The following is a 12071-nucleotide window of genomic DNA, read 5'->3' on the forward strand; positions in this document are numbered from 1 at the left end:
GGGTTCGGAACGGTATGCCTTAAATCCAAACCCGACCCGAATCCAAACCCGAAATATTCGGATTCGGTAAAACCCGATCGGATCGATACGGATTGGGTATTATCGGTTCGGTACAAATTGTTATCCCTAACCTCAAAACTAAGGTTCAAGATCTTTTTCGATGTAGAAAGCATATAAATTTTTGCCTAATACGTAAAGCATCTGCTATTGCCAATAAAATTAAATGGACAACAGTGTTGAATGTTGATTCTGTTCTTTACCAAGGCATTGCTTTGCTATTGCTTAACAGTATAGATAAGGCAAAACTTAAACGATAAGACATGAACCACTTACTACCACTTACTATGCACCTAAATTCATAGCTCAATTTTAAAACTGAAAACCGACTATTTGGACTAGAAATACTTGTAATAAAAATTATTGATACTACGTTCGATAACATTAATCCGAAATATGATTTCTGGGTCCGATATTTCTCTTACCGAGATTTGTTAGAACAAATTCTCATTCATAAGGCATGTAAACCGAATTATTAAAAAAAACAAAAAGTGGACAATGTAAAGTAGGGCATAACAATCCTATAAACAAATCTCTTATAATTGCCGGGCATTTTTGAGTGGAATGACAAGACTTGAGACTTGAGAGGTATGCTTCAGTTACCTCTGGGCCTCTGGCAATTATGCTTTTAGGTGGTTGCGCTTGCGCGCAAGAGGCAAGACACTTGCCTAAAGTAGGAGTGTGTACATCTTTAACCTATAAAAGATACACATTTCAGCAGTGCATCAAAATAACGCTGCCAAATTTTATCCATAGACCAATTTATTATGAGAGAACGAGAAAACATCCGTCTGATTATGTTATTATATCAAATTACATCAAATTACAAACATGTATAATTGAAAGATGATATGCCCTGCAGCTGCAGCTGTCTAGTGCATGTACTTTATATACATCTTCAGTTTGTAACTTCTCTCCCACTTACATGATACAACACTTCATTACCCCTTTGGGGTCAATCCTTCCCTCCTCGTCATTGCCTGAAAAATGGCAACGGAATTTAATATTTAGGGATTTCACATACTGAAAGCAAATAGCAAGCACTGGTGTAAATGCAACACTTGTGTGGTATATTATGATCTATTTAATTAGACTAAAGTAAATTGAAACAATTGCTACCGACTCGACACACATTATGATTCAGTAGCAACACGCATCTTGTACCATTTAGGCACTTAGGAAAACCTAGTTAAGAACAATCAAAATGAACTAGTGGCTTCTAGCTCCACTGACCATTGGTATTGCTCATCAAGGGTTCAACTCTTGCTAAAGGAATTATTTATCCTTTAGTGGGTGAGGCTCTCATATTTTCGCCCCTAGCGGCCATATGAAGGTTTAGTAACCCCTTGTTAGTCTAGTAAAGCCTATGTGAGCGGGGGACCTTGTTCTGTAAAGCGCTTCCTCAAATATTATATTTAATTTAAATAGGCGATGAATACACAGAAGGGCCACACAACGTTTTTTCACACCCTTCTTAGACACCATAATTATTAACTCTCACCAAGCACCACTCATCTACCACATCCTTGGATACTTCAAATAGTCAACTGAAAAGGCCTTGCTACAAGGAAAAACATCCAGAATACAGTTGCTTATGACTTGTGAACTACACCCTAGTACATTGCCTTTCAACTAATTAATTCATTTCATCTTTAAGCACGTCAAGCTAAAAAAGGTCAATCCATTTACCTTTGCATATCCAGTGGTCCTATCGCTAATTGTATAGCACATCTCTCGAAAACAGTAGTATCACTCGAATTAACACAATCAAGATGAGATGACAAAGTTACACCCAAATATAATAATCACCGAGGAGTAAGAGTTCGAATCATACAGCATAAGTAAAAAAAAAGCAAGCATACGTAAACAATGAAACACACACATATACTCGCACCCATACACACTACTTAACTACTTTGCCTTAACGCCACAACCTTGAAGTAAAAGGTAAATACCTTCTGGAGGTTGAGCAAGTCTCCGATTGCATGAAGACATCATTTCTCTCTTCAGCTCCATTAGAATGTCTTCCATTGTGTACTCCCTTTGCCAATCAGCAAGCATGGGAAACAATTGAGGTTCAACCTGTAATTTGGAGTCAAGTGAGCTCATCTTGCAACTTAGGATGGAAAATTATGTAAATAAGGTAGAGAGACGCAGCACCTACCTCACCAGTTTCGTAGTTAACAACACTCATGTTTATTTGAGTGTCAAACCTTACAAGTGGCGGCTTATCAGGATATTCCAGGCCACAGAAAAACTTCAACTGGTAGATTCGCCCCTCATGAACAGTCTGACATGCATAAATTAACATTATAACATCAATTTACCTATTTCATGTTGCATTTTCTATGATATATGTGCTCTTGATATCAAAAAAGAGAAGGATTCAACATGAAGAAGTTAAATTAAAAGAACCAACAGTCTGGTACTTTGTTATTGTCATTCTTACTATGAAAGTCCGCTTTGAGTTATTTATTAAAACTGGTAAACAAATTGGTCTATGAATAAAAGCCTTCAGGGTTTGGTGCAACCGTGCATTTACTTACAAATGTGTACGACATTACCTTCACAGCTCAGCATTCTCAATTAGTGGGATATAAAACTTTTGCCTCAAATACAAGGTGTTTATGTTAGCATAACTCTACACACAGACCCATAAAATATTCATGAACACAAAAGATGAAAAACATACAAGGCAACAGAGCATGAGCTCTGTGCAGGCTATTGTTTTTAACATGCTGAAAGGTAGGGTAAGGGCTTTATAAAAAAACAGGATATCTGTGTAGCCAGTAACTGTTAGTACATGTTGTAAAGTTTCTTCTTACGTATTAATAAAATCACAGTAGACCCCTAATAAAAAGAAACAGGACTTTTTCTCAACTTACTAATTTCATGCATATCACTTTTACTTCTACTCCAACTACAGCATGTGGATATGTGATTTTCAATCCTAATATCAATGTACACCGGTTCATAAAATGTGTAAAATACTGTATGATAATGCTCAATAATTAGATCTTATAAACATGCTTAATGTAATAAGGTGTAAACAATATTTCCATTACTGAAGTTGAGCAGATGAGCAATTTTTTTAGACTGCCTTGTACTCTATATATTATAAGTTCAAAAGTAACGCAGTTCATGTCCAGCTCAGTAAGCAAAATGTTGATAGTTTGAAGAAGAAAACCAACGTTAGGAGGACCAATTATGGTCCCGGTCCATGACTGCATGTATATGTCATCAGCATCGTCCATTCCATAGCTGACAGTTCCATCCCCGATTCCCTTTTCTCCTCTCTCTAGTTCTTCCAGTAACCTAAAGCTCCGAGGCACTGAAATTGAATAGGTTCAGTCAAACATCCAGGACTATGTTATGTGGATCTATGTTATGTGGATGATTCTGATAAACACCTACTTATAACTAGTGTTCTAAAAAATCGGCCGATTAACTGATTAATCGGAGTTCGGACTGGTCCCGTCCCGATTTATCGGAAATCGGGTCAAAGTGTGTTTTTTTTTTAAAAATCAGTCGATTCGGTCAAAATGTGAAAATTAATAAAAAGAATATTTTTGAAAGAAAAATTGAAATTAAAAATAATAATTAATATTTAATAATAATATATTGACTATTACATGCTCTTAAATCCTAATCTCTAATAATTGAATAAGTTTTTTTAATTAAATTACTAATATATTGACTTATATTTAATTTATATATAATAGGTACTAATTTTCTAATTACTAAGTAGTGAGTATTTATTATTATGCATAAATTAACTATGTATACACCACTTAAATATCAAATATGAACTAGTGATATGAGGTATTATATTTGTAAATCTTATGAAGACTTAATGAAATTTAAATAGAAATTTATATATAATTAATTAATTAAATTGATTCTGATTAATGCTCCGATTAATCAAATCCTATTAATCACCGATTATCCAATTAATCGTTGAAAGTACCTCCACCGAACAATGCCGATTTCCGAATTTTAGAACACTGCTTATAACATTTATGAAAAAATGACATAAGTTGACATGATTCAATAGAAAGTATACCACCAACATAACCCATTCCCATAAAATGTAATACAATATGTTCCTTCAACTAAATACCACCTCTGTGGCCAGTTAAACAGCAACAAATAGATATTAAAACATGACTTTCAAGAATCAAGAGAGCAACAAAAAAATTTCCTTCAAATTCAATGAAATCTGACAAGTGCGCAAATTCAAGATAAGGAGAAATGATTACAATAAAGAAAAGGATGCAATCAATTTAGTTCTTCTACCTGGGGATACCAACCAGAAATATCAAGGAATACCATTCTATGCCATTCACGCGTACATACATAATCCCATAAGCTGTAAAATCCTTAGAAGAGAACTTCCATTTAAGGCTTCATAAGAACAACCTTGTATACAAGTTATTCATTCTTTAGGCATAAACACTTAATATTCACTAGGGGCTTCTTCATTTTCAGAAATTTTAATTTTAATTCTCATAAGTAAAATTTATGGTTATTATTTGCATGTAGTAGATCAACTTAATATATTATTATTGAGATGCCAAAAACTTCGGTATGTGCGTCCGCAGTGTGCATGCAAAACATGAATAATGAAAGAGAAATTAGGGCCAAGCTGGAACCGTTCAGAAACTAAAAAACAAAAGGCCAACATCGTCACTCAGTCTTCACCACTGGGTCACCCACGTAACTTCTCTTGACCATATATAGAATTATATTATAGCTCTGAGGCTTCATTACTCACTTGAAGAAGTTTCCCAATAAACATCTCACACTCTTCTTTAAATATATTTCCATTTCAAGATTTATCATTAGTTTACGTATGTTTATAAAAAAATTATATGTTCATTAAATTTATATACATTTTGCATTTGCAAGCACAAGTCCCCAAGTCCCGACAAATCTAGAAAAAAGGTTCTCATTGAAGTGAGCAATATGCATGCATAAATACGTCCTGATCACGTAAACAGTTAATATGCATAGCTGATTCTAGATTACATATAGTAAATGACTACAAGAATTTATACGTACAGTATTTTCCAATTTAAGGTTTGGACAAGGAATCAACAATACTATCCTACTAGCCCCTGCCTTCCATTACTATTTATGAAACATGTCTATTGACCAATCCGAAGCACAATGCACGATGCATGTGTGCATGAATTAAGATATTTTTGTGGATTTTTTTTTAAAGTGCAATGTTTCACATTAGCTTACGATTATAGCTTACTTATAAGGGTGCTCATGAAGTTTGAATTACCGGATTAGCTTTAACCAAATCTTTGTATTTTATACCACTATCAATAATATTTGAAAAAAAAAACTGAGAAGCCAAAGGGCCCCTGGCAAGAGCTAGATTTTTTTCAAAATCAACAGAAATAAATTCAAAGGTTTCCACAGTTGTACACTGGTGTGTAAAGGAAAAACAAAATCAATTACTTATTATAAAAATTAAATTAAGATTTACATAAATAATGGTGAAAGTTCTTTTATGTTCCACTGCCTTCCGAAATCAACTTTGTTTAACCACTGCTTAAGAAAATAATACTAGATGGTTAAAGAAAGACATAAAATTCATAAATATACTTTAGTCCATAAATTATTAAAGAAGCCAGCCTCAAAATTATGTACAACAATAAACAGAACACAAACATATTAAATTAAGCTAGTTCACCTCTCTTTCAATCAATTCCATGTAAATCAACATCTGGATACATTTCTAAAGAAAACAATTCAAATACACAGAGGTATTTACAAGTAAACAAACATAGCAAACGCCCAAATGTCTAACTTCACAAGCAGCCTCTCCTACTCTTTTGTTTGTGTAATTAATACTCCCTCCGTCCCGCTGGATAGTTTACGTACACTATTTGCATGTATTTCGAGGCTTCAATAAAGTATAGTTTCATAATGTTGTTTCTTAATTATTTTTTTTGAATAAAAGTTTAAACATGAAACTTTTTTCAGAATTTTTTTTAAAAAAATAAATATTATGGAAGTATACTTTAAACGAGCATTGAAAAGCGTGCCGAAAATTAACGTAAACAATCCAGTGGGACGGAGGGAGTACATATTAAGACTCGCACTTATTGCATAACCGAAACATGAAAACTCGAACACTCAATGCTAAAGATCAGAACTTCATTTTCAATGGCCCTGATGCTAAAGATCAAAACTTTATCATCATTTGTGAAAAATAAATAAAAATTTAGCAACAATAAGGAATCTTGGAACTATAACCATCAAAACCCAAAAACAAGCATGTAAAATGGGCAATACTTCATGCCTTGAAATAACTCAAACACAACCAAATCCAAACTTTAACATAACGTTAAAATTTCTCTTACACTAATCAAGAAAAAACCCAAGAACAGTTATAAAAACCCTAACTTTCAAATAATTCAAACACACCAAAATTCAAACTTTAACATATTGTCAAAAAATTTCTTACCCTAATCAAGAAAAAACCCAATAAACTTATGAAAAACCATAATATCACCAAACCCAATTGGAATGTAACAAAGATCAACACAAGGAACACAAGACATGCCTTAATATAACTAAACACAAAAAAAAATATCAATCTTCAACAAATTGTCAAAATTTCTCTTACCCTAATCAAGAAAAAAAGACCCTAACTTTACTAAACCCAATTGCAATGTAACAAAGATCAAAACAATAACAATACCACATGTCTTAAAAATGAGACTTTAGCAAATTACTGAAATTTCTCTTACCCTAATCAAGAAAAAACCCAAGAAACTTATAAAAACCCTAACTTTACTAAACCTAATTGCAATGTAACAATATCAAAACAAGAAACATAAGATATGCCTTGAAAATAACTCAAACACAATAAAATTCAAAGATCAACAAATTCCTGAAAGTTCTCTTACCCTAATCAAGAAAAAGCACAAAAAGCTATAAAGAACTCAACTTTACTAAACCCAATTGCAATGTAACAAGTATCAAACTTTAATAAAATCAAGAAACATGAAATAACAAGTAAAAAAAGGGATTGAACTAAACGGGTAAAGTTCTATGAAGCTCACCGACAACAGTTGATTCTTCTGGACCCATTTCCTTGCTGCAACCAAGAACAAAGTGGAGGGATATATATCTATATATTTATAAATATAAATAGATATATATTGATATTGAGAGAGAGAGAGAGAGATGATGTATTGAGAGAGAGAGAGAGGGGTGAGGTGGGAAGAGAGAAATGCTTCCACCTCCTACTTGGGATGTTAAAGTTAGACTATGGATGACAACTCAACACCTCTCTGCTACCTGAAATACTGAAATTTCATTCCACTTTGCTAGGCTTTTTATATATATATATACTCCTAAATAAATACTTAATATTTATAAAGTATTACTACCGTTCCCTCCCAATTGTTATTCAATTGATTTTAAAAGAGTGTCCAGCACGTGGTGAATAAAAAATATACTTGTATAATTTTTTGTAAAAAAATCTTTTTTTAAATAAAAATAAAATGTTTAAAATTTTATTTAATTTTTTTTTTTAAATTATTGAACTATAATTTTTATTCATCTTAAAATGCGTCAATTGGGAGGAACGGAGGAAGTATATATTTAGAATGTTCACTTCAAAATTGATGGCAAGATGGTAAAAATAGAGAATTTTGTGGAGGTTGCATATCAAGATAGATTATTTTTAGGATGTACTTGTAAGTTCAAGTATTTTAGAAAAAGTATCCAACTCATTTGGATGCTCTTTAAGTTCAATCGGTAAATAATTTTTGCAGTGTACTTTCTGTGTTTTATTAAGCAACATGCAACTTAAAATAAGTTCAGATTTAAGTTTATTTAATTTGAAGAAGGATTCCCGTTATAATAATAAAAAAATAAAATAAAAATTGTGGCTTTCTGAATCTCGAAAAATTACTTTTAGAAATTGTCTCTTATCGCCAGTCCGGATCTTTTTCATATTCCAAACTTGTTAAGGTTGATTAATAGTCTTCTGAGGAAATAATGATAGTTTTATCTTTTTTATCAAATAAATGTTGAGTAGTTTCTTCTTAGTATCCAGCTTCAGACATTGCAGATAGATACCACAACTGCTTGTATTTTACCTAAGAAGACGGGGTTTACAAGCTTTAGATTTCGCACCAGAGATATATAATCTGAATATTATTTTGCTTTACATGTTACTACAAAATGAACTAGATGGTATCAAAATCAATTCATCCAACAACTCATAGCAGATAATTGAGGTTTCAAAACCTCAACTCAAGCTTTCCAAAGTCCTAAACAACACTACAGATACCTCAGCAGCCAACATTAACTGGACGGACAATGCTATGCTTTGCCAAGAGATTACAATAAAATGAATGTATGCACCTAAGAAAGCTGTTAAAAAGAGCAACAGCCTAATTTACCTCTGCTTTTATTTCTCCTTTAGTATCCGCGTCTTAACACTTACGGGTAGAAACATTACCCAAACTTAAGAGACAACGGACTCCTGAGAAGAGAGTAACTTCACCCTCCTTGTGAGATCTCTCATTACATCTATAATTAAGGACTTCTTTTGAATTCTAAACTGAATAGCCAACTCAGCTGTACCAGAAATGTTGTTCTTTAATAATGATTCATCCTCCATCAACTTTGTCGGGAAGTGTTCCAGTGCAATTACACACAGTGCAATACAAGTGCGAAGAACAGCAACTTCATTTGGTATTCCCAGAGGCGCCTCAACTGACAATGACTTGAGCATATCCAGATCATGAATTTGTACTTTTTCCACATCCTTTTCAAGTAGAACTCTAAGGGCAGCCAACAATCGACCCTCCACTAGTTCTGGGCCTCCCAAGCTTACCTTTTCAGAGAGAAAAAAATGGGTATGTTAGTTTTACAATTAAAATAGGAGATATGCATGAGAGCAACAACTAGCCAGTTAAAGATCAATCAAGTAATCTGTTCCGCCTACAAACTTTATTAGCTTTCAGCATTTGAGGGTGACGTAAGATCAACATTTTAATTGATGTCAAGCATAGCTCTTAAAGCTATTAATAGATAGATTGAGAAAATGCATGTCAACAGTCTGTCCATACAAAATATTCAATATAATTATATTAATTATTGGTATGTAGAACCAGCTGGGAATCGGCATAAGGTATGCATATAACAAGAGTCATTCAATTTTAAAGTTGGTTGTTAATAATCTAAAGTGAAACACGTAACCTTAAGAACAGGACTTTCTCCATCTAGATCAAGCTTCAATAATATCTCTTGTTGCCAAGGAGCTGGTGTAGAAAAATTGGGGGATGAAACTCCAGCAGCCATACTTGCAGCATCCAGGAGAGCTCCGTCATATCTAAGTTCTATACAATCATAGGGATTTGAGGGTATCACGAACCCATAATCTAGAAGAAAAAGATCATTGTTCAGACAACCATAATTAAGTACCAAGGGATCATCTTGTTTAATATCGGTTCCAGCGACCACCTGTTGTAATAAAAGCGACATTTAAAAATCATTGATAAAAGACGCTCTAAAACAGGTGTTAAATTTCTTCTTTGCAACAAAGGCATAAAACCACATCAAGATAGCAATGGAAGTACAAGCATGCCTTTACTAGCATCTTGGCATTCATGTCGTCTTGTTCCTGAACTATTTCGGCATTCGGATTAAAGCTGTGGTTGCACATATCAATGAGGGGAAGCATCATTGGGGCATTACTGTGGGTCCCATCTTGAAGCTTTTTCCCATACAAGCGAAATGCTCTAGATGAAACCGCTGACATGGCCCATCCAAGGGAAGATGCATCAATGTCCTGACTTCCAAAAGGATGATCATTTGATTCCAGATTTCCAAGTACACGTTCTAGCTCTTTCTCAAAATCAAGTAGAAATCGACATCTCTTGTTCACCTGTACATCATATTAGTAATGGGATTGTAATGACATTAGTAGTCAAATCTTCATAGAGGTACAGTTAACTAATATTGACCGAAAGACTACTAAGAGGCAGGAAAAAGATAGTAATGTAAGGCATGCTGGAAACTAAATCACGATCCCACTAAATTCTGAAAGATTTGATATAACTGGAAGTCTATTACTCAAAGTCTAAATAGAGGCCAAAGTCTGAAGTGTTGTCACTTGTCAGGAAAGCTCAACCACTTTAATGTATAGTAATCTATGTAGGCAACAGAAAAATATTAGTGCAGCATTATGCTTATACCTGATAAAGAAGAGGAGCATACTGCAGATTCTTGATATCTTCCCCCGGAAAAAAAATTGGTACAGTATATGTTTCTGGGAGATTGCTGATGTATGGCCACCAGAACGAACCAACTTTTGCCCTTTCTTGGAGAAGCTTTAATCCCAGCCGCATCGCCCACAACTCCTCTGCCAAATGCTCCAAATGTCCAAATTTACTCCGTATATTCTAAGGTCAATATATCCTAATTTGCAAAAGTAGAGTTACTATAACCTATGATGCAAAGGAAAAACCTATATTCTGATGTGCTGGTTTTAAAAAATAAATTACTTGCATGATTGTTTTCGAGAAAAGATATGAATGGCTTGCATGATTGTTTTAGCATTGGAATAACCAGGAACTTTGTTATAAAAAGCTTATTAATATCATTTCCTGGCGAGTAAATATTAGGTACTAAATTATTGAGGTGATCATGAACCCTGCTTCTAAATTACAGCACATTTTTTATTTTATTACCATTAACCAAATTCCAATTAATTTCGTACATTCTGACAACTATGAGAACCCGAGATCCAAATTTACTACATGTCTTATTCATGTTACATATACTCACCTAATTATTGATGAAACTGCAAAACACAAATCTTCAATTTCATGTACTATACAACAATTTCAAGTAATACTTGGGCAAAACTACCCCGAAAAACACTAAATTCATAAAGCAAACACATAAATGTAAACAAACACCACATAATCCATAAACTGAAAAACAAATTCAAACAATACCGGGTACTTTTCGAGCCACATTAACCAAAACAGAGTCCCCAGTACCACCATCACCGCCATCACCTAACCCGAACCGCAACGGAACATGATCAGGAAGGCCAATAAGAAAAGACCCACCAGCAATATCATCACTAGCAACTAAGCCAAGACCAAACTGACCATTCTGAGCTATTCTAACAGAAGGGTGCACAAACCCCCCTTGTTTCTTGACCCAACTGATTAGGTCAGGTGGGTTTGTTTCCAAACGTTGGGATGTTGCAGAAGCAGTACAAGAAAGATGTCTGAAGTGGGGTAATGAGGGTTTTGTTAATTGTGTAAGAAAGTAGAGGTTTTGAGTTGCCATGAAAAGTGTTTTGGTTGGAGTTGAGGTTGTTAAGATGGACATTTTGGTGAATAGGTTGGGGGATGTTAGATTGGATTAAGGTTGTCTTGAGCTATGTTTCGGGGTCTGGGAACCTCAATTGTTTAAGATTATGGTAGGATTAATATACATATTTTAATTAAATTATTTATTTATTTATAAGAAAATAATAGTTGACTACGTACCTCCTTAGTTTTGACGATAACAACACAACAAGCCATCATATTATTATTTAAGACTGTTTGCAGGATATATCAGCTTAATACCTTTGCTGTTTAAGCATCATGACAGCAAAGTTGTCGTAAGATCGTGATCTACTTCAGCAAGCTATGATCACGTTTTTCTGAATAACAGCAAGCCAAGATGGACAGTCCAGAATCAACATGGAAGTCAATTTTAAAGGGAAAAATTCAGGAATTTCTTTTAATAAATTGTAAGGACTTCTCTATTATATTATACGTGTTTTATATATAATAGAGCTCAGATATAAAATGTTTTTAATATTAAAACAGTTCCTAATTTGTAGGAGTTTGTTTTATCTTCAAACTCTATCTCCTACAAACCTGATTAAAACGTTTTATACTCATACAAAATAAAAGAGGATTTTTCCGTTAAACATTCTTTCTCTCTTCTATCAAACGGATACATAAACGTTG

The 12071-nt window shown here is 33.7% G+C and overlaps 2 protein-coding genes across 2 annotated transcripts; both read right to left on the reverse strand.

Annotated features, from left to right (window-relative positions):
• Window positions 1-788: 788 nt before the first annotated feature.
• LOC141674692 (ubiquitin-conjugating enzyme E2 variant 1A-like) lies at window positions 789-7386 on the reverse strand. Its single transcript, XM_074481399.1, has 5 exons — window positions 7140-7386; window positions 3249-3388; window positions 2222-2347; window positions 2013-2139; window positions 789-1037 (listed from the first exon to the last, which is right to left on the reverse strand). The coding sequence occupies exons 1-5, from the start codon at window positions 7165-7167 to the stop codon at window positions 979-981; spliced, it is 480 nt and encodes a 159-aa protein (XP_074337500.1). The 5' UTR covers window positions 7168-7386; the 3' UTR covers window positions 789-978.
• Window positions 7387-8262: 876 nt separating this feature from the next.
• Window positions 8263-11515, reverse strand: LOC141674699 (uncharacterized). Its single transcript, XM_074481406.1, has 5 exons — window positions 11055-11515; window positions 10290-10456; window positions 9680-9979; window positions 9292-9555; window positions 8263-8926 (listed from the first exon to the last, which is right to left on the reverse strand). The coding sequence occupies exons 1-5, from the start codon at window positions 11437-11439 to the stop codon at window positions 8555-8557; spliced, it is 1488 nt and encodes a 495-aa protein (XP_074337507.1). The 5' UTR covers window positions 11440-11515; the 3' UTR covers window positions 8263-8554.
• Window positions 11516-12071: the final 556 nt, after the last annotated feature.

Source organism: Apium graveolens, chromosome 1 (assembly GCF_009905375.1).
Source record: "Apium graveolens cultivar Ventura chromosome 1, ASM990537v1, whole genome shotgun sequence".
Taxonomy (NCBI): Eukaryota; Viridiplantae; Streptophyta; class Magnoliopsida; order Apiales; family Apiaceae; genus Apium; species Apium graveolens.